We start from the raw sequence: 27,819 nt of genomic DNA, 5'->3' as shown, positions 1-27,819 counted from the left end.
AATTTGGTCCATTTGACTTGACTTTTGATGTGTGGGTTTGTGGGTTTTTTTTTTTTTACAAAACTGGAGTCTGAATATGGGTTTTTAGAAAGAGAAATAAAAATCCTCTCAAGATGTAGCAGCATAATGGCTAACTCTATTCTAAAGGGATGGGCTGGGACTCTGGTCTCATGTATGTTTCCTTCTAGAACAATGAGGTGGATTTGGATGTACGCCAGTTGAGTTGAGAGCAGAAACTTCTCCTTTATGGCCCGTTCTGAGCTCTGTTAAAACTGACAAAATGTCGAGAAAACTCAGTAATGTGAGTGGAGTTGCTTTTGATGACTCCGGAGAGCTCACTAAATTACAGGTTAGAGAGATCTGGTGTTCTTCAAAATCTGCATGTATTCAACCTCCTAATGAGGTACAGCTGCAGCTGATCACTCTTGGACAGTTGGAATTAGGTGAAAATCAGTTTGCTCGGTTTTTAACCTGGGCCATTGTTCAGGGAAAATGTTTGTTATGGCTCTGTGTGTATTGGTGTGGGTTTTTTAGGGCTATTTCTCTGATTTTTTTTTTTTCTTCTTTTATTGTTGTATTTTTAGAAAAGCATAAACTTGGGCCAAGTGTTATAACCAGATGTGCAATTAACTGCAGTTTCACACTGCAGTCGTGAAACCTCTAAAATGTTCATCTGTGGGATAGTAGGGGAGGGGGTCAATCTCTTTCAGGTTTTCTGTCTCAGTCCTTGAGGTGTTTTTAATGTGTAAGTGCCAGTGTGTCTACACAGATAATATTTGGTGATGTTTGTGTGTCTATGGATGATTTCTCTGGTGCCTGCCCTAACTAGGGCTAGGCTAAGGAGTAAATCTCCTTGCTGAGTAGCAGCTGCTTAGTTGCTCAGGTGCTTTATATGACTGAGCAGAGCGTGCTAGGTGACTGTTTCTTAAGGCCTGTTTAACTCCCTATGAGCTGAGCACCTCCTGTTTTTAAAAGCATGTGTGTCATGGCTGGTATATTGCAATTATAATTTCCTTAATCAAGCAGCAGGATTTTTCCAGGAAATTCCTTGCATTATAATGTTCCTAACTCTTCATAAAGTGTAGGACTATAAGTTTGCTTTCCAGGAGAGTGACAGTCTGAATTTCACTGTCATGTGCTCACTCCTTTTTCTTTTTTTTTTTTAATTTAAAAAAAACCTGCACAACTGTATTTGGCGGCTGTGAGGGACTTGTGGCTTTGGACAGTTCTTAGAAAGGTTTGTGTTGGAAATGCATAGGGGAGAGAAAAAGATTGAAAAAAGGTACATGAGAGGCTTGGAAGGGCAATGAGGAAAAAGACAGACTGAAGGTAAAAAATTAATTCTGGGGGTGGGGGAGAGCCTTTCTTGGTTTGGGAGGGCAGAATTTTCCATGATGCAGTACTGGAAATATTCAAGCAGGAAAAAAATGGGTGGAAAAGTTGGGAGGGGTATGTGTGCGTAGTAGTTCCTCCATGTCCTTTGCTTTTCCCACAAATCCAGAATGTAAGTAATAGGGAGACTTTTGAGAAGTTTAGGAACACCTTGTGGATATCTCCTGGCTATAGAAGGTTTAGGGGCAAAGATTTGTTTGCCAGTGAGTGCTGCAGTGCCAGCAGAGGTGCAGCTTTGGTTTTGTTGGTCGGCTGCTTGCTCTGAGAATTGGTGGTGGCTGGAGGAAGGGAGGTCGAAGCTCATATCAGGTAAAGTATGTGAATGTAAATGAATCAGTTTGGGTGAAGCCAAAAAGGGTAAGACTCTTCTGTCCTCTGAAGCCTGAACAACATGAACGTATTTAGTCAGAGATTGCTTTATGGCCGAAAACATACTAAATAATGATTTAGCTTGTCTAGTGGGATGTCCTTCTTAGAAATGTCTCATCTCTCTTAATAACCTTTTAAGCTCTCAAGTCGGTGATAGGTGCTGGGAGTGTGGTGGCACTGGTAGGCTGCCTGGTGCCTAACTGGAGCCATAGCTGGATCTTTATCTGGGAGGGGAAAAAAAGAAGGGATCTTGCACTTTCTTCACCTGTCCAGACAAATGGGCTCTCTTGTTCGTTGCTGTTCCATGTCATGGGAGATAATTTATATTCTTCCAGGAAAACTGCTGAAACTGTTCCAGGAAAACTATTTTTCCAGGAAAAAAAAAAGCTATTTTGCCTTTCTATTTATATATTCACATATTCTACTAGTGTAGCAGCATTTGATGTGATTATTTTTTAAATTTTTTTTTCTACCTTGGTTGCTTCATTACCCAGATGGACATCACCCTGCCATTTGAGGGGAGGCTACTCACCCTGTATTAAGGAGGTAGAAAATTATGTCAGTTCTGTGAACCCTTCTGAAAGGGGTTGCCCTGTGGCACTGTCTCTGTAAAATGCCAATTCCTGAAGCCAATAAAGCTCTCTGCAGTAACTGAATAATCTATGTTAGCATCTTAGGGATATGCCACTACATATTATTCTGTTACTTTTTCCCCCATACAGTTGTCAACAGAAGCAAGAGAGATCAATTTACATTGTACTGTGTGAGCTAACTGTTGTGCAGTATTAAAACGAGTGGGGTTTTTTTTACAGCAGTAGAAAATAATGGCAATGACACGACTGAGGCATTTTACAAACCGATCGTTTGACAGCGTGTCTTTTGACATTCTGCATTTAGTTTCTGTTCCCACTTGGGTCTCCCTTCTTGCTCTGACAGCCGCCCTTTGGAAGTCCCAGGAGCGCTCGCCTACAAATGCAAAGCTTCCTTTCAGGTGGGAAGGAATTTATCTGTGTTCCCACTAGACATGTGCACTGCTAGCAGCTTGAAATTTTTTTATCATGAGGCCACAAGCTGTTACAATAGTAGACATAATATTTACTGTATTGTTCATGTTACTGTAAGGAGTTGTGAAGCCCTGGGTTCATTAGTTTGCTTAGTAGAGCCGTGCTGGAGCTGAAATCTGCTTGATTTGAAACAACTCTGGCTTCTAAACGCATGAGAACGGTGTATTTCCTTTTTGGCAGCAGGTGACGAAGGATGTGTTCTGGAATACAGCGTAGTTGTAGATGACATGCATAAGGACAGACTACATAGCAGTTAAAAGGCAACTCTGTAACACAATCCGAGCCCTCACGTGAACCTTTTCAGGTTCGGAAGGACTTTTTTTTTTTAATAAATAAAAATATTTTATTTAATCGGGGAGCTTTTTGGCTGGCTGGATGCAGGCTGTGCCCCCCGCCGTGCGTCGGACGGAGCGGTGCCCGTGACTCACTGCTGCCCTATGGACAAACCACGTTCCCTCTGGCCGGCGAACAATCTGCCGCTGCTTCACGTTTATGTTTTCACCGAAATGTTCTGACCCTTCACCGGAGAGCTCCATGTGCTTCCTGCCCGCGTCCCTGATGAATAGGGCAGGAGTTGGCAGCGGCACGGGCTGCTATGTGACCTAATTTGTGTGGCGTCTGGGTGGAGCGCGCTCTAATCTCCCCGGAGCGAGCGGCCGAGCGAGCGGAGTGCGGTCGTTCCCCCGCCGGCGAGAACCGTGCGCGCTTCTGCTGCAGGGGGCGGGGGGGCCGCGCCCGCTGACGCCTGTGCTGCGCGGGGACGACTCCCCCTCCGGGCGTTCCGGAGAGCGGGGAACAGCGGGCTGGCTCGAGGCCGCTCCGCGGAAGTTCGGGGCCGTGGGGGCTGACTTCTGCGCGGCGCGGCCGGCGTGGCGGTCGGCAGCGCTCCTCGCGAGCCTGTCCGGATCGGAGCCGGCGCGCGGCGGTGCGCTGACAGCTCTCCGTAACATTTGGCAGTTAAAAGAGCGTTTAGTACCGCTTGTGCAGATGGAAGCGGGGTGGTTGTATCTGTCTTGCTAAATTTCACCGAGGTGCGGGTTTCATACTGCAGTTATGAAACAGCTCCTTTTCACTGAGATCAAATTTTGCTCAGGCTTGCTTAGCTGTTCTGGGCCTGGTTAACTTGAAATTAGGGCCCGAGATACACTAAGTTACGGTATATAGTAACTGAGTCTAGTAAGTAAATTCTAGCTGATGCCTGGGATGCGAAGAGGGCTGGGCAGATACTGACCATATCCAAGATCACGTTTTTCCCATTCTTCCGGTAAACTGGCTAACGGGGCGAGTGCGTCAGGTTTTCTAGCTACGAGGCTAACTTCTTAAAAAAATAGCACGTGACGACCGGGCAGGTCCCGGCCCCTCTTGTGCTGGTGACCGGTTCCAGCCCCGCGCTTCTGCGGGGTTGCCCCGGGCTGTCCCCCAGCACCAAGGCTTGAGGGCTGCCTGCCTCGGGTGGAAAGCGAGCATCCTGCTGGGCTTCTTGAGCTGGTGAAGTGGAGCTTTTAATACCACTACTTCTTCCCTCAGCTATACTTTTCCCCTGCTAGAATTGTACAGCGCAATCATTTTAAGCTTAGATTATTTTAAAAGGTTCTTAGCTGGTTTAATACCTTGTAATGCAAAATATTTTTAAAGCAATTCATAAAACACTCTGTGCTCGCCATTGAAATTAACTTCTGCTCCCAGCCTAGCTATAGTAAAATCAATATTTACTTGGCCTGTGTGACCTAAGTCTTTTTATATAAAAAGGAAAACATTTCCACTGCCACTTTTAAGGTAGCGAAGAGATAGTAAAATCGATACTTTCTGAAAGTAGAACAGATGCCCTCTAGATAAAGCTACTTTCTTTCTTATACATAACAGTCCATATAGAGATTTTTTTGTGTCTAATTTCTGTCAGGCATACAACCTTTCTAAAAAGTTAGTTCCTATTTTTCCACTTCTAATGCAGAAAGCAAATAAATATGATTGTGTTCTTTTTACTTGTTGAAATAAATATAAACTTGGAATTTAATATTTGAAAACTAATCTGTAAATAACATCCGTTTTCTCTGATTTTCTATAACTTTGCTCGTGTGTTGTTTTTTGACCAAATAATTTGTTACTAATTCTTGTTGTAGCTTTCAGTGAATAAGTTTTTAAGCTTTACCTTGCTGATGACAAATTGAGATTGAAGGTTAAATACACTGGGATTCTTAGCACTCTGTAAAAGAAAAGCAGAAAATGCTGTCACCTGATGTCTGACCATCATTCTTGTACCTGTTGCTGTGAAATCTCATGCGAGCATTCCTTATCTAATCTACAAGAAGTAACTCCAGTAGCTTTTAAAAAAAAAAAAAATATTCCAAGTGTGGGTTACACAGATAACTTTCTTGTGGGGACATGCCTCAACCTTTTGTTTAGCAATCTTGAATGCGTGTAGAGTCTCCCACAATGATCAAGCTCATCTCTCAGTTTAATAAAATTGAGAGAAAATGTTGTTGATGAACTTCAGTATCAAATGATGACTTACTGATAGTGTACTTTGCTGTAGTAAGCAAGCGGTAAATGTGCTAGGCAGTTAAATGGAAGCCAGTATTTAATCTTTTTTAGTTTTGACCTGTGGACAGAACCGATTATATGAAAGTCAGTGTTAGCAGCAAGAGTTGCAAGTGCTAGTACCCAGGCAGGATTAAACTAATTGTAGTACACCTCTTGTGTTTTTAGTTAATTCTGCTGTAGTTTCATTCCTGTCTTTAATATAGCCAAGTGGTGTATTCTTGAAAATAATCAGTCTGTTATTCCCAGTTCAGTTCACAGTGCCAGCCTTCTATCGGAGGTGCCTTTGGTTTTGAGTAATTTATCTGTCACTGAATAAGCGGGGAAAAGTGCTTGTTTTAACCAAGTCATTTTATTGGTTTTGCAATTGGAAGAGAAACTAAGATATTGCTGACAATGGAGGATATGTTATCCTTCTGAGATACTTCATTTTGGCATGGATTAATATCAAAAACCAGTGCTCTTTAATTCATTGTTAAAATCAAATTATTTATGAGTGATAGTGTGCAATACTACAATACACTTTTCTTGTTTGTAAAGCATCCAACTTGTTTCTCTGGCTTGTTTTTTTTATGTATTTGGTGGTTGGTTTGGGGTTTTTTTGTGGGGGTGTTGTTATTTTTTTAGAGCAATAAAAATAGCTCAAGAGTGGTGCCCTGAAGAGTTGATCTGGAATTATTTTATGGCCAAGTAAACTAGTTTGCTATCTTATCTGACATTCTTCCCTGAGCTAAGGGGAAACAGTTTCTATATGAATTGCAGTATGTATGCCTTATTGAAGTTAATATTGTCTTTATTGACTCTGTAAAACAGGTTTGCTGTTCAGTCCCTGTGGTGGGTTGACCTTGACTGGGTGCTACACAGCCACCCAGCTGCTCCCTCTTTCTGCCTCAACAGGACAGGGAAAGAAAGTAAGGTGGAAAAGCTCATGGGCTGAGCTAAAGACAAGGATTTCGCTTGCTGATTTCAATCGTGGGCAAAGCAGACTTGACTGAGGGAAAATTATATTTTAATTCTCAATGCATTAAATGAATAGCATGGTGAGAAACAAAGATAAAAGCTAAAACACCTTCTCCCTATCTCTCCCCTTCTTCTCAGGCTCAACTTTACCCTTTCATTGCTGAATCCTTGCCCTCCTTCCCCAGCGGCCTGCTTATTTAAATTATATCATCAAATAGAATTCTTCTTTTATTTGTGAGAAAAGCTAGCATGTGCAGTCAACCCTCAGCAAGATTATGAGCTTAAACACCTGTGGTCCAAAAATTTGCGGATGGTAAAAATGGACTCTTGGTCTGAAACAAACAAGTATATCTAAAAATAATTGAAAATATGATTTAGCAAGTATGCTAATGCTTGTGGGAGCAAGGTTTGGCCGACAGTGTTTCCGTGTCCCTTCCTTTATGGTGTATACACCCCTAGAAACCAACACAAACGAGACCCGGGTTGAGGCAAGCAGACTTGCATTAGATGTTGGCAGCATTTTGGAAACGGTCCCGATCAGCTGCGAAGCCGGCGGCACGTTCTGCCGCCCTGTCCCTGAGCGCTGCTCATGTTGGTAATGGCGGCAGCTGACGTGTGGTCTGCGGGAGCTGTGGGGCTGGTTTACAGCCAGCGTAAGCAGGAGTAGTGGATGTCTTTGAGCCCCTTTTGCTGAAGTCCTGGCGGGGCGTTCCTTGCTGCTGCTTGCTGCCCTGTCTCCCGTCCCCTCTGCAGCACACACGAAACTGCGTGCCTTGAAGCTGTCGCTTAGTGATAGAGGGTAAGTCAGGTCACAGTGGCAAAACTTACCTGTTCTAACAACGTTGTCCTAGTGAATATCCCTGAATGTCATACGCAGCAGAGTCATCAGAGGTAAATAATTAGCTGTTGTTTTCACAGTCTTAAGGCGCTATTTATCTGTAAGTTAGGTGACTATTTGGCTAGCCTAAAAATACTCACTCCAGCCATTTGAAAAAACAAACAACAAACCTCACTAAAACCAAACAACAGAAGCAAACGTATCGGAGTGTGTACATAACTTATCAATGTCTGGAGAAATTTAGAAAAATAAGCGTTCTTCAGCAGTTCAGTACTTTAGCATGCAGTCCTGCCACAGCCACCGCTCCCAGTTCAATTGGAAATTGGATGTGGCACTACGAATAGATCGGTAGCCATCTTATTTTTCATAGCGTAGTCTGTGGCAACCGAGCAAAGCTGCTGCTGGAGTTGGTAGAAGTTCCTGTAAAATGGCTCAGCCAGCCTGCAAAGCAACAGGCGCTGTGGGAAAAGTTTTACTGGCTTAGCAGTAGCTCTTGCAGACATTTGAGGCAACTAGATCATCTCTGATGGACTTGTTTCATTATTGACTGCTTTACAATGGAAGAGTGCTCTTTTGTGTTTAATGGATCATGGAAACTTTCTTCTTGTTTCTCTGTCTTTGTATATTCACTCTCCTGTCGTGTTCCCATGGCAGCGCAAGTGAATTATTGAGCATTCACCTTTCCAAGAAACAAACCAAATGTGCAGTTGAGCAAGAGTTAAAACAAAGTTCTGAAGTGGTAATTTATGATGTCAAAGAAATTTTTGGTGGGGGGAAGCTCCCTGATATAGGTAAGTGATGTGGCGTGTGTTTTTAACTTTGCAGAAGTATGATATTGCTAATGGTGTGGTGTGTTTTGTGTGTGACCTTCATCTTTCCTCTTCCTGTTATGCTTAAATACCTCTTTAAAGTTCTTTGATAAATACCTTCCATTTCCTAGGTTCTTGTTTCATCCGCTCCTTCCTGATGTTAGTATAATGTGACACACTCTATTTATCTCTTAACTCTAAGATTTTTGTGTCTTAACTGATACCTGCTTTCTGTCTCCATCTTTCCTCCTCCCCACATTCCTTTCTGCTATCCCATGGTTTGGAGATTGACATGATCCAGGTGATGAACTTGTGTCATAGGGTTGGAGCCGATATGATAAATACAAGCATCCATGTTTCATCCTTGCTCACCCGTAACCTTTTGTAATTCTTCTTCCTCTCCCAAGAATGAGCGTCCTCACGTACTGCTTTCTTGTATGGCTTTTTTGACTCTGCTAAAAGTAGAGAATAAAAGGTAGACATTAATTCTGTTGTGCAAGATCACAGGTGTTTTTTTTTCCCCATAATGTTCCTGTCCAGGAGGTGTAGGTAGTAAAGCTTGGCAGCTGAAGTTCTGGGTCATCTTCTAATGTTCCCTTACTGAGTCCAAATTACTTTCTGCATTTGAAGGGTGGGAAGGCTGGTATTCACCTTTCGTCGCTGTACCTTTTTGTAGCCATGTGAAGACTTGAGGAATAATAGTGACACGTCGTGACATAAGTAGAAAGAGTGGAACAATGTGACTGTGATTATAGACAAAAGTAAAGCTTCTGAGCTTTTATTTGTTTAGTTTTTGGCAAGTTGTTATTTTTTTTCATTGTATACTTATCTCTGCGTGACTGGAGACAAGCCTCTTGCATGTAGAAGGTTGTAATGAAATGCACCAAAATTCAAACTAGCTTAATAGGTTGCTAAGACAGCTCTTAGCCATGCTAGTTCTTTTGAGAGCAAATATCTTCACATATATTCCTTTTTCTAGCCTCCTTAGAAGTCCTCTCTTTGGTACTCTGGTGATTCTTCCTTTACACTCTTTCCTTTCACTCAGTTTTCTCTTGTCATGTACAAAATTTGGGGATTCTGTTTCTGAATAAACAGAAGTCTGCAAAAGTCATCTTGTGAAGCCAGTCATGCCAGTTCATAGTTGGACTGAAAAGATGATGCAGGATAAAGCTAGCAAGCCACATTCTGGTCCATACTGCCTTTTTAGCACTTCCAGACCCTTTGTTAGCTTGGCTGTGTAAATTTGAGGGGGGTGATAGCAATATTTAGTAGAACAACTGTATAAAAAAGGACTGTAGCTTCTGGCTGCTTGAGTAACCCTTCAAATGTGAACTTTCATTTCCAAGCCTATTGGACAGTGATAATGTTTCTTGTGCGGTGTGAGCAAGTAGCAGGTACGTAGGTGACTGTGATATTTGAAATGTGTTTGGTCCTGCTATGCCAGCTCACAGGCATGTGTGTGGTTGCAGGAGTTTTTTCCATGTGACTTTGATGTGGTAGGCTTCATGAATACCTGGGTTTTGTAAGTGATACTACTTCTGCTACAGGTTGGTTGTTGGTACATGGACAATCTGAAATATGAACAGTGTATTGCAGCTTGCTCCATGATGCTTCAGACAGTGGTGTGCTATGAGTTCATATGCTCTTCCATACTTCGTCACTACTGTTTCCCACTTCCTTGCTCCTTTACAGCTTAATAACTTTCATCTCCTTTTCTGTACTGCTGCTTTGCTTATGTGTTCTGGTTAACAAAATATTCTAACTTTAAAGAGTAGCCTTAATATGGCAGTAGTGTGGAAAATCATAAGTGGTAAGTGACGTCAAATTAGATTAGACCTTTCTAGATATGAAGATCTAGTTCATATTATGTGAGTTAAACTTCTTATATTGTTGCATTTGGATGAAAATACGTGTGTGGTGTTTCTTAAAAACCTAAGTGGTTTTGTGATTCAGTTTTTGTGATTCTTGTCCAAAGTAACAAACAGCTGAAGAGAAATCTTGAAATAGCTGTTTTAATATTAAGCCATTCAAGATTTTAAACTGTGTTCATATTGTAACGGTTTAAAGTGGAACAACTTGAAAGACCTAAGTAGGGGGGAAATGGAATCTGACTAAACTGCAGGCTTGATAACATCAAGTGTCATAAGTATTTGGCAATTACGATGCAGCTGGACACCAGCTGACTTTTTGAACATCTCATATGTCATATCCTCCTCTCTGCTTGTCTTTGAAGGCAAAAGTACTAACTATCCCCAGCCAGTTTAATTCACCTAACTTTTCCCAATGTGTACATCTGTGTATCACTGCAGATTCACATTGCTGTGAACTTGGGTAGGATTAAGAAAAAATGCCTGCCAACGAACTAAAGAAGTCAGAGTATTCCAGATGCATTGTGCTGCTCTTCTGAGTTTAGGCAGGGGGAGAGACCTTGGTGAAATGCTGATTTGGGGCTGATAATAGATTTAGTCAAGGTTCTCTGACCTGTTACTGCAGTAGACCACCAGGAGAATGGCTAGAGCTGCTATCAGTCTCCTCTATTTTTATAAAAGCAAGATGACAGTGTGTTGTGCTCTTGGAATTGATCAGGCAGTAACTCAGTGTACATCTGCAAAATAAAAAGTGAAATGTCACAACTTGCAGCAAATTTTATCAGTTGGATTGCTCTTAGTTTTCTCTTGTGTGGTGCAGATAAGACTGGCAGAAGTACTGATGTTACTTGTGATAGTTAAGAATGCAGAATGTTGAAAGTAACCTTTTTTTGCCTTTACATTTGTAGAAAAGGATCTAAAATTGACTTTAATATTACTTTCTAGATGCATTCCCCCATGTTCTCTCCACACCTAGTTTGCAGTATACAAAACTGAAGCAAATCACGTGAGGATTAGAGTGTCCTTAGGAGATTACCTGTGATTTCTATTACGTAGTTGTATTTCATCCTATTCATACCACTTGTTCTTTCTGCGACGATAATGTTATTTTAATGTTTCAGAAATAATAATCTCTTTATTACTTCCGTTAAGGGGTTATTTCTGTTTGCATAACCAGAAGAGTGTGAAATGCATTGTTGGTGTTTTTTTTACTACCGAGCTTTGTAGTTTGCCATAAGTTAAGTGCATCATTTTATTGGGACTTTGAAATTTGAAATTCTTGTAAATGTGTGTAAGTTAATTTGTTATAGTAGCTGTCTCAGGTGCAAATACATAAATAGAAAGCAAGTTTCTCTTAACCCCATGGGGGAACCACATAAAAGTGTTTTGTTTTTCTTTGATAAAGAGCCAGTCTTGCATCCTTCTGGGATTGCATCCTTGCCTTATCCCCATGTCCTTTATCTCCCTTGTTTGACCCTTCACCTCTGAGCAATTACACATTAATCCAGACCCTTTTGCAACCTGTTCAAATGTGTTGGAGCAATGGGGGTTTGCTTCACGAGAGCTGGCTGGTACTTGGGAGCATTTACATGGGCAGGTCTGAAGAAACTGATGTGTGTCTGGCTCTTGGCAGAGCTGGGGATGTGCAGATTAGGCGCTAACAGCCAACCTCAGGCTGGGATGTCGTACTGAACCCTGTTCAGCTCTTGTTCTAGCTGTGCTTATATCATGTGTTTCTTTTGGGAGATTTGAGAAATACTTGTTCGGTGCTAATTGTTCATTGTAAGGAACATTATTTGATGCTGCTTGCAAATAGTTTTTCTTTCTGAGGTGGGGGGAGGGTGGGGGTGTGAAAGCCTTGGAATAAATTCCCCCTTGCATTATGTGACCCAGCAATGGTGATCTTGTCCTGGCTTTTTCTGGGGTGGGGGTTAAGTGCTGATCTTACTTTTAATCTGGTATGACACTGGAAAGGCATAAGTACTTTTATTGATTAAAATATCTCAGGCCAAATGCTCTGAGTTTCAAGATAAACCTTTGAATTGATGAAATGATTGTTTTGTATTGCATCAAATGGTTTTGTCTGCTATAGAGGTTGTACTTTGTATTTTGCTTTTTATGCTGCTGTATAGTCTCCCTTTTTACTGGCAGAAAGAATTGATCTGCCATGTAGTTAAATGCTTTTTCCTCAAAATTAGTGAATTAAGCCAGCAAAAGCTTTTTTTTGACACAGCTTTGGCTATGCCAGAGGAGGTTTTGTTATTAGTGATACCCATAACCATGATGTCCTATTTTTCATAGAGCAAGCCAATGTAGTTGTGCCAGCAAAACTCAATAGTGTATGTGTGTGTTTAGATGCTGATTTATGCCTGTTGATGGTAAAACCTGAGGATTAAACCTCATGGTGTTTCTTCCTGTGTTGCAAGTTAGTTTTCATTTTAGAGATTATTCAAAGATACAAAGGCCTTCTGTATGGGGGGAAATTCCTGAGCACTTGAGTTTAAACCTTTGCTAGTTAAGTCAAAGTTGCATCGTGGGTCTAGTTTCAAAAGGTCTCAAACACTGTTACCGAACCAGTCTCGTAGTAATCTTCTGTGTTGGCTGTTTCAACATTGGAATTGGTTTAGTCTGATGAACTGGTTTATGCTACATTTCTTCAACCTGGGGGCTTGGATTCACAGTTGCTGTTGGATTTAGCAGTGGTTGCTCAGGGGAGCGAGATACTATAAGGAGGGCTGTGTAGAGTTTAGCTTGGCGTGGTACCTGTGGAGATGTCCACAGCTAGATGCCATGTGCTTATACTTCCATAAGCACATCTTCAGTGGTGCTTCCTCTAACATACCTTATTGTCCAGTGGTTTGCAGTTCAGGGTTTTCTTCAGCCATAAATTATATCCATCTTTTTGTGGGCTCTTAATTCCATAGGCTTGTCTCTGCTTTTTTAGCCCACTTAATACAAGTGCCCTCATTTTTCTTGCTTTTGCTGGTGGTTACAGTCATTAATTTTGGTACTCAGGCTAGCAATATTCAGGCTGCAAACTCCAGCCTCACTGAGGCACAGACACCACCTGCTCTGCTGCAGAGACATTGACCTTGCACGAAACAAAGTCAGGGACTCGAAGCTCTTGATCTGCCTCAGCTGGGCAGCTGCCTGCTGGGCAAGGGCTGTGAATCCTGAGCCTGCATGGTGCCTGACTCCTTAGCACTGGCAAGGCGTGCAAGAACCCTTTCTGAAAAAGCACCCAGGATGAGATTATACCTGTTGAGTATGACTGATCTACTGGAGTTGTTGCCGGAGGCAGCAGTAATAATCTGACTTGTAATTATCTGCTTTCATTAGGTGATCTTTCTTTTTGTACAGCCAGTTTCTAGGAAGGTAAAGGTGATGTGTCTGTTCCAAATTTCACGTGCCCTCACAAAACCATTTGATGTGCTAGAGTGGCAGTACTCAAACCCCACATTTGCCCAGGCTTCATCACATTCCTCCTAAAAGTTGGTCATTAAATAGTGAAAGCACAGGGGTTGGGATATGTATATGTAATCCTTTGCCTAAACAATTGGCTGATGAAATCCCATATCTGAGGTTCTGCCAAAGTGTTGATGAGCTTTGAACTTTGTTTGCTCTCCTTTTGACTGCTCTGTTCTTGAATCTTCTCCAGTTGTGGTCACACTCTTTGGGGTGGTATATCCTGAAGGAGCTTTCTGTACTGAAGTGGGAAGTCTTCTGTGGGCTCACACTGATGATGATCAGTGGCTTGCTTGATTGCATAAATACCTATTTTAATGCATTCCAGATATTTATCCTGCAATTGTCAAACAGAATTTATGTACTTTCAGAGCAGTTAATCAGGGAGGGGGTTAAACTTTGGGACCTAATTAATGACTAAGCTAGGGAAGGAAATGTGTGTTTAATTAAGATATAGGATTAGCAGTGCCTGGATCTACTGCTGTTCTCATCAAATGACAAAAGAAAGTTCTCATGTTTGTCAGAAGCCATAAGAAAGGACCATTCATAATACTTCAATTTCTCTTTTAGTCTTTCCTCATTAAGGTGTCTCGCTAAATACATGAATTGGATAAGACACCTTTATGACTGTGTTTCTTCTGGCCTCTAGAGAAAGAATAGTAATTTCTTCAGGGACAGAGTGCTCAAAGCTTTGCTTAGCATCATGTTTTTCTGCACAAAGGTTCCCCTTTCCTCAGTGGTGCAATATTTCTTTTCCTTGGCCAGCAAAGGAATGTGGCTGGGAAATGAAATACTCAATTTATCTCAAGGAATGGACTTGCCTTTTGCTTAATCTTCCTCGCTGGCTGGGTGACAGTACAAAACACTTAACATGGTTTGGGTAGGTCATGTGAAGCTAAAGAACAGGTTAATTTACAGTGATTGTTTCTGTAGTGAACTTGCTGGAGTATTTTAGGGTTAGAAATCAGAGTATTTGCTGTGGTTTGCACTAACAAATATTTTGGATTAAATTCTTCAGTCATCCTAGTCATTCTTCTTGCTTGCTTCTTTATGTTTAGAGCACCACTACACAGTGTGAATTTTAGGAGCTTCCTTTAAATCTTCTCCATTTCAGGTTTCATCTTAGTAATTACAAAGGTTAATAGGCTGAGGTAAATAATTTACAGGCCTCAGTGTGACTGATCCTTGACAAAATAATGGAATACCTAATAAAGCTCAGACTTAGCCTGTCTGGAAACAAAATAAACAATTTATACCTTTTTTAGACTTTATTTGCCAATGTGATTTCTGTAAAGACTAGGCTCAACTTTGTTGCTGGGATCAGTATGCAACAGTCTGAGTTGAGGAATAACCTGCATTTGGGCTTGCTTCCCCTGCTTCTGTCTTCCAGGCGTTGCCTGCCCAGGGATACGTGAGGGTAACACGACTTGTGTGAAGAATTGAAATGTTAGTCAATGGTTATAAGTTGGCCACAGAAGAGTGTAGAAGCTTTCCAGTATGTAGCCTGTTAAGTGAAATTGTGTTAGTGAGCAGCTTTCCAGCAAGTGACTTGATGAGCTGTAGATGCTTGCAAGTTTGTGAAATAGGAACACGCTTCCTTTCTCTTTCATTCCTGTTCTTTACCATGAGCATGTTGCATGTTCTTGGACATGCTCCCCTCTACTCAGTGCTGGTGAGGCCACACCTGGAGCACTTGGTCCAGTCTGGCCTCTGCAGTACAGGAGAGACATGAACATACTGGAGTGAGGGCTAGCGGAGGGTCACTAAGACGATGAAGGGACTAATGCATCTCTCCTATGAGGAAAGGCTGAGAGAGCTGGGACTGTTCAGCCTGGAGAAGAGAAGCATCAGGATCAGGGGGATGCTACCAGTGTTTATAAATAACTGGAGGGAGGGTGCAGAGAGGATGGAGCCCTGCCCAGTGACAGGACAAGAGGAAATGGGCACAAACTGAAACGCAGGAAGTGCCATTTATCCTTAAAATACTGGCACAGGTTCCCCAGGGAGGTTGTGGAGTCTCCATCCTTGCACATGTTCAAAGCCTGACTGGACATGGCCCTGGGCAACCTGCTTTGCCTAAGGGCATTGGACTAGATGAATGATCTCCATAGATGCCTTCTGACCTCTTCTATGCTGTATGTTCTGTGAAAATACTTCAATATAAAAGTTTACTAAATTTCTTGGGAGTGATGTGAAGAGTGGTGGATTCATATGGGTGGTGAAGCTTGCTTAGTACTTGTAAGATGGCTTGAGGCATTCATGTGAAAGCACTAGAAAACTTTTATTGATGTTGTGGTGATTATAACAGTTACAAAATTACAACAGGTATATAAACTATACATGTTCATTGTGTCTGGGGTTTTTTGGGGGGTCTAGAAATCTTGTTCCAAAGAGGACACCATGGCTTTTTAAAGACACTTCTTTACTGTTCTTTTTTCTTAATTTCTCAGTTAATTAACACTGGAAAGTTTAAACTATATTTTTATTACCTTCTGTGGATGAAATACAATTGTAGGTGTGCTATTTTATTGGTCTTAAGACTAGATTTCTAGATACCATCAGAGATTTGAGGCAATCAAACCCAGAAAACTAATACCTAGACTTAGCATAACTCAGCTGCTGAAGTTGCTATGTTATGAATGTCTTATATACTGGACTACTGGGAAAGACTTAAATTCCATGGGGATATAAATTCCATTTGTTTTTAGATAACTCTAGTGTGCATGCTGCTGTCACTGAAATGGTACCTATATGGTCTGTACTGGGAGGTACTTAGTTAACTTGCTTGCAGAAACATTTAAATATCATTTATGTAATTTTTAAAATATGTTAACAGCGTACACTTTTTTGACATCTGATTAATCAATTTTCATGAAGAAAGTAGGGTACTCTGACTATGCTTGTCTTTACTTCTCCCCCCTACCCCCCCTGCAAAATTGGTCCAATTTGGATTAACTAGTGGGAAATTTAATCCAATTTTCATGTCGTAAAGCTAATTAAATAGCTAGAGATTGTGTGAAAACCAGTGGCTGGAGGAAGAAGAGGCCCTGAATGCAGTGCTTCTACTAAAGAAGAGATTTTTGACAAAATGCAGAGACGTCTCTGCTGCTGCCTGGTGGGTGGCCAGTCGGCGTCTCTGTGTGAGGGACAATCTGGTGCAAACCCAACTACCTGTGGCCTGGACCTTGCATGCTGGGATGGGCTGGGAGCTTGCGGTGAGAGGCCAGAGAAGTCGTGGGGAGGAGCTGGCGCTGGTGGGGCATATCCTAATATGCCAAGCATTATTAATCTACTACTTAGGAAATTGGAGCATGTAGTAATATGCAGGAGCCAGGTATTACTGCTTTATGTCTCAGGAATTGGCTTCTATTTGTCTAGGGAAAAGCTGTTGACCTAGAGAGGTTTAGAGCAGGAATGATGATGGACTGTGGTGGAAGGAGATTTGGGACATGGTGGGGAGAGATGGATGGGAGAGCCTGGGAAAAAGGTGGGCAGCTCTGAAGGGATGGGTCAGAAAAGGAGTGAGAAAACAAAGAATACAGGGGGAGGGGGATTTGGGATTGCAACCTTTGTGGTTTTGGAAGAGGAAGATAGGAAAACCTCTGGCTGAACAGAGCTGGGATAAAAGAGGTTGGTGTATGAGGGGGCAGAAGTTCAGTGTTGTGAATAAGAACTTTGAACAGTGCTATTGTCTTTACCTGCCTGTCACAGAGAACAAAATAACCTAATCCAGTCTGGTGTGTTTGTGGGTTTTTTTTTCTAATTATCTGAAATGTGGCCATTTGTCCTTGTTGTATATAGCAAGTCGGCCATCTCAGTCTGACAAAAACGTTGTGGAGCTCTGGCCAGAGCAACACATGGAATATGTTGCATCTCTAACAGTACCTGTGAAAAGTCGTCTCTGGTATATTACTGCATTTCTTTCTGCTATGTTGAGTTTGCTTTTCCAGTAAAGTACGAAAACTTTTGAAAAGTTTATTCCTATGTGTTAGGTTTTTGTTTTTGTTTTTCAAGGAAGTTTGCCCTAGAGTATGACATAATTGTATGTGGGAAATGATATTACGTCTTTTGTACCCTGAACATCGTTTCCTGAAGATGTTCAAACAAGGCTGGTTGTGATGTCTGCCTGACTTGAAACTCCGCCATAACTAGCAGAGAGAAATACTTAGGTATACACAGTTTATGGCATGGCTTCCTTCTCTGCCCAAGCAATTTCGCTTGCTCGGGCCTGTGCGGGGTCTCTGACATCTGTTGTGTGTCTGCTTCCTTCTGGCATGCAGATGGGCTTTTTGTGGGGATGGCTCCCATGTTATGCAGGAGATGACACTAGATGATCACAATGATCCCTTTGACCTTATATCCCGTGAATCATCTCCACAAATGCAAGTGAGCCTAATAATAATTCTAATTTGGGCAGAGAAAAAAGAACAGATGGCTGACACCGACTTGCGGAAAGCAATTCTGTTTTCTTTGTAACCACTCAGAAATGCAAAGATCTAATCCGTGTTCATAACAAAATGAGCTGCAGTAAATCTAGTTTGTAATTCCTAACTTTTATTTGTGCCTGTAGATTTACATACTCTTTAAACGCCCTCCTGTTTGTGTGCTTAGAAACATCTTGATTGCCAGGTTTTGGGCAGGAGTTATCCACCTTTCCCTTCTCTTTGCGTGTGCCAGTCGTGTTGGCTGGGACCTCGGGGAGTTGGTGAGGGCATCTTCCTCTCCCTGTGGGTAAGGTTTGTCCTTTGGTGTCTATGGGACACACATAATCCAGTCCACTCTCTGTCATCATGGAGGTATTAGTGATACCTTTATTCTATTTTTTTTTCCACAGTGCACTTGTTGATAGCTGAAACCCTTCACTCTAACCAAAGATTCTGGCAGAAGCTTTTCCTGCTGTAAACCTCGGTGCGTGATCGCTGGCAGTTTGTGAAATACACGCCCAAATGTATTTGTATTGGACACCAAAGCTTCCCAGGGCTGTCTTGCAGCGGAAGCTGATGCTGGTTGGTTTGACCAAATGTTAGGGACCTGTTCCAGGCTGTTGGAGTGAAATGCAGGGTTGCTGGGCCCTGGTGACTCTGGAGCAGCCCCATGTAGGTGTTGGGACACTTTGCCCCAAATTCCTTGTTTTGCATTGCTGTCCCATGAAAACAGCAGGGTCGCTGGCTGACCAGCGTGGGTCTTCAGGCTCGGTGCTTGGTGCCGCAGGATTATTTCTGTGTCCGAGAGCTTGCTGTTCTCTTTAGTTTCCTTTTAAATGTGCACTAAGACCGTCAGTGTGGCGTGTTCGATTGCTCTTGCTGGGAGGTAGGGAAACAGCTATTTTAATATTGCTTCAGCTGTGAGGGTGCTTTCTTCTAAGCCAGTTGCTGGGGGATTTTTTTAATGTGAAGTAAATACAATTTAGCTTAGATTCACAGCACACTTCAGTGAGAACCAGGGGGGTTCCTCATTACTCGTCTGTGGCGTCTTGTTTTAGATGGTGTCTGCTGTTAGGAAAGACTGGGCAGTGAGGTGCAGGGGTTTTTTTTTAGTTGTGTGTTTCTGTTTTTTTTTTTTAAAGTAATGCTTGTATTTCATAGTTTGGGCTATACAGAGAATTTACAATTTGGGCAACTGCATTTTGTGCGGCAGTTACTGTAGGCAGACAAGCATCATTACTTTTTTTTGTTAGAGACATTATTAATTTAACTGTGTTTTTGCCCAACTGCTGAATTTTGATGGAGGGGGAAGGAGAAGGAATGAAGGAAAACTTTGTGCTTGCCACTGATTGCAGAAATTAAAATTGCGATGTGAAGGTGAAAGTTTACAGCGAGTGACTTGTTGCTGGAGCTGTTCGTTTTACCATGGTGTTGGCAAGAGAAGAGAGGATCTGCAGAACAATCTTAACTTTTGCTTTCTCTTTCTTTAAAAAGACAGCACCCCCCCCCCAAAAAAAAAAAAAAGCCCAACCCAAAACCCCAGAGCTGCTGATAAAGATTATTCTATATTAATGTAGTCAGGGTCCTGCAGGCCCAATGAGCATCAGAGGGTCTTCTGTGAGCTCGCTGGTCACAAACTCTGGTGCTTTGTGGCTTGCTTGGTTTTTTGCCCCTTGCTAGCGGGGATAAAAGCCACGCTAGTTTCTGTCCTCAAGTTTTAGATGCTTATTTTATGTCTTTTTATATGTTAATTAGTCTAAGTGAGTTTGACAAAAAGATAATTACTTTCAAAATGCTTTGTTTAGCCAGAAAATCCTGCACCCAAGAAGACAAAACTTCCCCCTCTTTCTGTTAATGTTGTCAGGGTTTCAGACTGGTGCTACTCCTGGGTGGGGCTGTATCTAGGGTAGATAGTCTTGCTTGCCTAAAGGCTTGGGCAAAGGGATGTTTCTAACTTCGTTGCATTCCAGGTGTCTTTATTTGAAAGCCACGGGCTAATTCCTTCTTTTATTTCTAAATTCCTTTGCTGAGAACTTGAGTAATGAGGTGGGGAAAGCAAATTTAAGTCTTAAACTGTGAGATGACCCATGGTAACTTGTGCCGGAATGGTTGGGTGATTTCTGTACTTTATTTGCCAGCCTAGACTGTGCGCTTCTCCAGCGCACTTCCATTGCAGTGCTGCTCTGCCAGCTGTTTTGGGTGTGATAACTTTTGTCTTTCAAAAACTAAATAACACGGTTCTCTCATGTAAGCGTGTAACGTGTTTTGGGGAAATAAGAAAGCTGGCTCTCAGTATGAAGCAGAGGTTGAGTAAAGGGCAAGCCACAATCTGGTGTGGCTTTTGTTATTGCCTCTATTTTTAGATCATTTAGATTCCTTTTTGCTCTTGAACATGATATTCACGAGGTAATAGATTGGACTTGAACTGTGGTTTCAAAGTGCCCCAGTACAATCAAGGGACAACACTGAGGGTGGAGAAGGTATGTAAGGCCATAAAAGCGGCTCCTGGGGGCGACCGAATGCCAGGACACGGGCTCGGCATCTGATCACAAGAGCCAGTTGTTTTGAGCTACTCCAGTTGCATGGACATACATCAAGTTGGGTAACAGAAACAGGCTTCAGCAAACAAGCATCTGGGATAGGAAGCTTTTCCTCTCTCTGTTGTCATCACAAGAGTTTAATTCTCTGTGTGTGTGTGTGTTTAGGTTTCTTTTTATTTCCTCTTAAAGGAACAAACTGTTCTGACATTGGCCATTACAAGCCCATGAAGTGACTGGAGGGCAGGCAGAGCCGTGCTGCCCAGAGGAAACAGCCGGTAGGTGATGAAGCAGAATCTGGCCCCAAGTCAGTCCTTGGCTTTTTTCGTCAGGTTGCGGCAGTGTGAAAGGAAACACAAATGTTTTAGCTACTTCATGAGTTTGTTTCTCATCGGGCTGTGACTTGCTCACATTTTTAATGTCTCGTGTGAGAAGTTGACTGGCTGGAGTACCGAGTGCTTTGCTGAATGGCAATATTGTTTTTTGACTGAATGTAGCTAATTTATTATCTGAATCATAATGTCAGCCTCAGGGGGTTAGCTTTACAAACTCATAAGACTCTAAAGAAAATTAGTTTGAGGGATAAAATAACTTGTCACTGTCGTTAACAAAGCACCAGCATTTCAGTTACAAATTTATTTCCAGGAATTTATAGCAGAAAGCTTGACAGAACCCTAGTTATAATGGCCAATTACAAAAATTCTAGTTTCAGAGGCTTTTATAAAGCAGCAGGAAAGCATAGCCAGACTGGGCAAGTGTCATCTATGGTTTTTATAACTGAGCACAAGGTTTTGGGAAGATGGGAGTCATTGCTTAACTAAAGTAGAAAGGATGCTCTGATACTGAAGAAATAGGGGTATATACATTCATGTTCTTTGTCTCCAATGTAGACTAAGTAGTTTATGTGTATCGTGTTTTTTTGTTTGCTAGTTGTTTCTTTTCCCCTCCCTAGGAAACCCTCTTTGAAAAGAGGGAACAGGGGCTGCATTTTTAGTAAACATCACGTATGCTACAGCAGCACACATAGCGTGAGCACTTACACAGTCTGGACCTCATGTCTGGGAGGAGCAGCTGTAGGTGCAAGGCCTGCTGATGGACTCCTGGCAGGCTGAAGCTGGTGTAAGGCTGAGAAGAGCTGTCACCTCCTGCTGTGTGTGTGCTTGTTAAGGGGCTGAGCCCCCCAAGACTGGGGTGTGTAGAGCTCTGAGCACACAGGATTTACAAATCCATGACCCTTTTCATAACTTGTTATCCTTTTACACAGTCAATACAACTATTTTTGGCCTCCCTTCATGCTTTGCCTTTATCATCTTAAGGAATAAACACGTTAAAAGAACATGAGACCTCAAACTTTGGTGGTACTCTTCTTGATTCTCACATAGGGAAGCTTAGGGAAGGAAAAAGGCAGACTGAGCCTTAGGAAAGCGTCCTGGCATATAGGTATGCCCCTTTTCTGCCAACACTCCCAAGTACAAAGGTTACTGAATGACGTTTAAAGAGAGAGTAGGATGTTTAAATCTCAATACATTCAATGCAAATAGTATTTGCAGGTGATGTAAATGGAAAACATTTTCAAGAGGTGGAGGGAGCCTGGGATTGAGTTTTGTACAAAGCTAACTTTTTGGTCCAACAGTGGCAGTTAATAATCTACTCTGTTTCTGTATCCTAAAAAAGACTTGGAGGGGAAAAAATGGAGTAAATATATTCAGTATATTTGGAGTTTAAATCTTGACCCTGTGAGTCTCCTGTGAGATGGGTACTTGGCACCGAGTATCATGCTGGTAGATCTGGCTTTGATGGCAAGGCACTCTGTTTCACCGAGGGAAGAACGCAGGGTTAATGAGATCTTTTAGGTAATTGTATTTCCCCAGAACAATATCTTGAATTTCAATGAGATGTTTTAAGCATGGCCTGCTGTGCATGCACTGTAGGTATCTTGAAGGTCTTTGAGAAAAGTCTTTTTCTGCATTGGGCTGTCTGATTTCTGGTTGAGCTCAAGATGCAACTACTTTGGATCAGCTTTAGATGGCAAAGAGGAGAAGCACTAAAGGGTGAAATAATGGCTGCTGGCTGCCACGTTGCAGCAGATGTATACTCTTTGGCATGCTCTAAGCAGGTTTTTCAGCAGTACTAAAAGGAGCCCAGGACTGAGGTTTTGATGTTAAATTGACATTAACATTTTAAGAAAGCTTATTAAGTCTTTTAACTGTTGCGACATCTCATTTCTTACCGGTGTGACGACTTCTTTTGTCTAAACTGAGCCTTGGCGGCTGCTATTCCTTGTTCATGACTGTTAGGTAAAAACTTGGTTGGTTGTTCCACTGCTCCAGTAGCCTGTGTGTAACAGATTCGTGGCTAGACATATTAGACATGGATGACATCAGTTTCAGATGCATGTTGGTCAAGGAAGGGGAAATTTTGAGATCACCTACCTAAGGAATCTTCTAGCAGTATTCTGTGACTTTTTTTATAAACATCTGGAGTTTGTAGGTAAAACTTCACTGTACAACAGTCTCAGTTGCTGCTGTCTGAGGCATATGATCTCTTAAGTGGTGCCTTTTAATCATTATCTGATTTCTCTTTAGACTGTATTTTTTTTTTAATTATTAATACCAGTGCAGGGACAGATGGTCTGAACACCATGGTGGTATGCTTTGTTGTGGTAAGGGTCTTGGAAAAATCAGTGCCAGCTGCCACCGAGAGGTTCTGCAGGAGAGTGTCCCAGGCAGCGGTGTGCTGTGGGTGCCTGAAGCATATCTCTGGGCTGGTCTGCCAAGAAGCTTGTGGAATCTTGAAGGCCTCTTGGAGATCATGATCTGGGCTGCAGCTGTCAAACTGAGTTTTCCCAAATGGAAGGCATTGCCTGCTTTGGCTGTGGTCTGCTGCATGGATTTGGAGGTTAAAACCTTTCATGGGCTGCATGTGTGTCACTTCTTGGCTGCAGCAAGCAGGCCTGAAAAATCCATGGTGGGCCAACTTCCTTTGCCTAGTCTGTTGTCAGCAGGTAATTCACTGTCATTTAAGGACAGGTGATGAGGCATAGTCTGGCCCTGAGCACTGCTCAGTGCAGTTTACCCTAAGAGGTGTCCCCTGCTATGGGCAGAGCTGTGCTGGAGGTGACTCAGCCTGGTTTAGTGGGACAGACTCTCTGTAAAATTGCAGGTGACTCCCAAATGGCTTCCTTAAACAACCTGAGAAGCTATCTTCTCTCTGCGCAGCTGGAGGCCACTGCTCCTCCTTCTGCTTTGACCTGAAGGTGCTTGCCTGTCCTTCTCCCTTGTCCTGCTGGGTCCTTCTGGCTGTCTTCTGGACCCTAGGTGGTGGTACTTTGGTGCCACACCAGTAGGGGCATCTGAAGGGAAGGGCTGCTCAGCCCTTCCCCACGCTTTAGCTGAACTTGACTGTGACTGATCACTGACATGGTTCCTAGCCCAGGGACAAAACCAGGCTGAGGGTGGGTAAGGATGCGAGTGCTTCAAGGGTTCTTCCGGCAGCTTTGCTACTGCAGTTGCTGTGCCGTGTACTGAAGTAGGCTATTATCTGCATCAGAAGCTTGAATAAGGACCTCTGCAGCTTTTGGAGTAATGTATCCAGGCAAAAAGGTGTTGACAAAGTCTCTTGATTAAAAGCCCGTGGTTTCATGGGTTGCTTTTCACCAGATGGGAAGCCTGTGAATTTAATGCATCCGTATCCTGCACAGGAGGTGCCGAGATGCTGATTCTAATGCAAAGAAGCTGCTACGGTTGCAGCAAAGTTGAAATATTTGTGTGACTCTGCAAGTACCAAAGTTTTGTAGAGGTTTGACAGCTTTATTGACAGATTAGGCAAAAAATTCTCCCACTGAGTCAGGGTAGAGTTTAATATGACCTGTTTTGAGCATTCTAGGATTAAAAAGAATACATTTTAATTCATTATTTTCTTCTTCTTACTTTCTCTCTCCAGATGAACACAATGATGTACAGAAAAAGACCTTTACAAAATGGATAAATGCTCGATTTTCCAAGGTAATGTTGGGTTGAAAGCGCTACTTTATTTGGTTGATTCACGGTTTAGAACAATATTGGTTAAACATACTTTGCTCTTACTCCTGTAGAATACTCCTAGTAAAATGTGTAATGAAAACAGATAAAATACTGTAATGTTTGTTCCCTCTCTGTTTCCCCATGCACATAAACATTTGATACTGTATGTCTTGTTTAAGAAAAAATGAAAGATCCTGTGGTTTTTTTTTAATATATTAAAACACAGCTATTTTGCATGATGGTGTCTGTTTGGGTTTTGGTCCTCTTACTTCATACAGTTGATTTCTACATGCAGTTTTCTGAGTGCACTACAACATACTTTGAACCTTAAGTCACTGTGTTTACTCTCAGTGCTGCTGAGTCAGCTTTACGCATCCAAAATACTCTGCAAACCTCCAGTTGAAGCCACCTGGTGTTGCTACTTGAGTCTTGACTGTGAAATTTTGTATCATTACTTGCTCATTTTGAATTTTCCTTGGCACTCGTGCTGTATGTTTCTTGTTTTAATGCTCTTTACTGATGTAAAACTTACTGAGGACCTTGTCTTGGGTTTTGGGATGAGAAAGCAAGCGATGGTTGCTTTGGGATGCTATTTAAAGCCTGCTTTTTATGCTGTTCTGCTGATAGTGAAAAACAGCACTTTTCCCAGGAGTGCAGTGGTTGTGGGAAGCTTTCCCTACTTTATAGTTTGAATGTGTGAAGGAACCCGGGCTGTTATCAGAGAAAACTCACGTGTTTTTCTGGCCAACACAGTGCTGCAAGTGGGATAACTACTAGTTTTCACTCTGTTAATGAAAAGGGGTGTACATGCGAAATACTGGAAGTAGATACAAATATAGAAGGAAGGGCGTGTGTGTGTGTTTGGTTTGTTTTCTTTTTTTAGATAAAGCTAGGGCAGTGCTATAGCAATGAATGGCTGCCTCTGGAGCGCTGCCCTTCTGAAGTTCTTGGTCAGCAGAGTAAGAAATTTTTACCTTCCTTCCCTTCCTGTGCAACAGGACACCGGGCAATGCAAGGCTTGTGGCCATGGTTGATCCACTTTGGCTTAGGTTTGTTTTGGTTGCAAGCTGATACCCTGCCCTCTTCATCCAATGCATTCTTGGCTAGTTTGCTCCTTAGGGGAGGAGTGTGCATGTGTAACTGGCTGCTCTGTACTCTGCTTTTGACTGCTCCCCAGAAAAGAGGGTCCTGTGGGAGGAGGGTTAGGCAGGGCAGGATCACGTAAGGAGTGAAAACGTGGTGAGAAAGGAGACCCTGTTTGTAGAGACTTACCCTGGCATAAGGGTGGCATGAACACGGAAATGGCAGCGATACCGAGAATGGGCTATGTGACTTGTTCGTACGTTTTATGGCCATTGTATTGAAATAGGTAGAATAGTTTTCAGTCCTTATACTTTGTACACCCATGGGTATATTTTATAAAATGGCTTTTCCTTCTATACTATGTATTCAGACAGATCCTGCTTAGCTCTTGGGTTTCCCTGACACAGGGTATGGTCAGATACTCATTGGCTTTGAAGTAACCCTGTAACTTCATGGCCCATTAAACTATATGAAGCTATGAAAGCTCCGTTAATGATTAAAGAGACTCGTATAAAAGGACATACTCCTGACTACTGTGCATCCAATTCAAACTGCAGCATGGCTACTTTGCCATGACAAGATGCAGATTTATGAAGACTGGCATGTTCAGATTGCAAGAAAATTCCTGGTATTAGATAGAAATCACCTCCTGTAAGAAAGTCCAGTATCAACTGTGCCTTGAAAATGTAAAGAGACTGATTTCAGTCTTATTGAAGGTTTTGCATTTACCAAGTCGAGTTGTTTAAAATCCCTTTTCTGTGAACTAGATTGATTCAGCTGCTTAGTAGGATAGAGAGATTTTACAGTCTGGGTAAATGTAATCTGACTTACATTGCAGAAAACAAAATGGTAATTGAGGAATTTTGTATGGAATTGCAAAGTTCACTCCAAGAATTTTACTTGTCCTTCCATGTTAATTATATTGTAGTTGCCCTTCATTTAAACACAGAAATAAAAAGTACACAGCTGAACCTCTATAAACTAGTTTGGCATACAAAAAATCCTAAAATTGCAATTGCATAATGTACTCAAAATTGCTGAACTTAATTTAGATCAATTCAATAGGGTTTCACAAAGGATCTAGGGAGAGCGAGCAATGTTTTTCCCTTCTCTCATGAGAGAATAGGTAGATGAACAAAACACAGCAAGTCTCTGAAGTATGCTGTGAGGTAGCCATATCTGCTTTGGGCACCTATGCAGTGAACTGAATATCAAGAACTGTGTAAGTTTTTAATGTAAGTTTGAATATCAGTAACTATATTCTTGCTCCAGTTCACAGTACAGTAACTTGTGTTTGTGTTTTTCATCTGACCTGTGCTAGAACAAAAGGCATCTTATTTGCACCTATTTTTTGAGATGAAGGCACAAACACACTTAAAATGGACTGAGTCTTAAGGTCAATCAATGTAGTCATCCAAGCCTCAGTGCTTGCTGTAGAAATCTTTACCTTAGCAGAGCCGTATGCACTACAACTCACAAGCCTATGATGGTTGTGTAGTAAGGATATTTTGCTAAAATTAAAGGAATAAAAATTGTTAGATAAATGGTTTATTTTACCAAGCTTTAACCAAAAGGGAAGTTTGCATTCAAATAAATATTGATACAGAGCATTTTGGCATATCTTTCTATTAAGCCTTGTGACGTTTTTCCTTACTGTATGTTTTTCCATTGTTCTGTCTAGTCTAATTTCAAGAGTCAGATTTAGCTGTTTCCCTGTAGTATAGCCCACCAGTTTAGGCATCTAATTGTATGGGTAGTTAATGTATGCTCTTCAAACACAGTAAAATTGTGTTTTCTATCCTTTTTTCCATCCTTTGCTTTTCCTTTCTATCCTTTTTTTCATTAGTACTTACCAGTTTGTAAGTATTAATGGATATATTTTCAGAACACCTTTCTGCAATGCAAGAGTACTATCTTCTGTGTTTACAGCCACTGCAAATAAAGGTAAATATCAGATGTAGCTACTAATTTTGAGTTCCCAATCTGACACTTTGGTTAGGTTATCCAGAGGATTTGGTGTTTCTGTAATATCTTCATGTAAACCAGAGCTCTCGTTAAGTTTTATAACAGAGCTCAGAGCATGCATCTTTTCTGCAAACTCAAGCAAACCATCTAAAATATCTAGTAGGTTTTCAGATGGAGCCTGATCAGCCTCGAGAAGGGACTTCAAGAAGATGCCTGTGTCAGCAAGGAATGGGCTTAATGATCTAGGGAAGTCTCTTAATCTGGAACACAGCGATTACCTGTAAAAGTGTGCTTTAAATGATTCTGATTAGTTACAGGGCAACTCTTAGCTAAAAGTCTGATGTTTGAATGCAGGTCCACAAGATAACTTACTGCTCCATTATCCATGTTGTTTGTTACACAAAGGTAAAAGAGGAGTGAACAAAGATTTTTGCAATCAACCCTAGTTTTGACTTTTCCAAACTTATAAATAGTTTCAATCTGTA

At 41.8% G+C, this 27,819-nt stretch overlaps 1 protein-coding gene across 1 annotated transcript in view; it reads left to right on the top strand.

Moving 5' to 3' along the window:
* Window positions 1-27,819, top strand: part of UTRN (utrophin) — a gene marked incomplete at its 3' end in the record, with an annotated part of 391,562 nt that overhangs the window by 43,625 nt on the left and 320,118 nt on the right. The window contains exon 2 of the mRNA XM_081998557.1: window positions 24,207-24,268. Coding sequence (XP_081854683.1) covers window positions 24,207-24,268 — 62 coding nt within the window. The remainder of the gene's footprint in view (window positions 1-24,206; window positions 24,269-27,819) is intronic.

The sequence above is a fragment of the Phaethon aethereus genome, assembly GCF_964289735.1.
Source record: "Phaethon aethereus genome assembly, chromosome: 3".
NCBI lineage: Eukaryota > Metazoa > Chordata > Aves > Phaethontiformes > Phaethontidae > Phaethon > Phaethon aethereus.
Note: the sequence above shows the minus strand (reverse complement) of the source record. Positions and strands in the feature narration are given on the sequence as shown.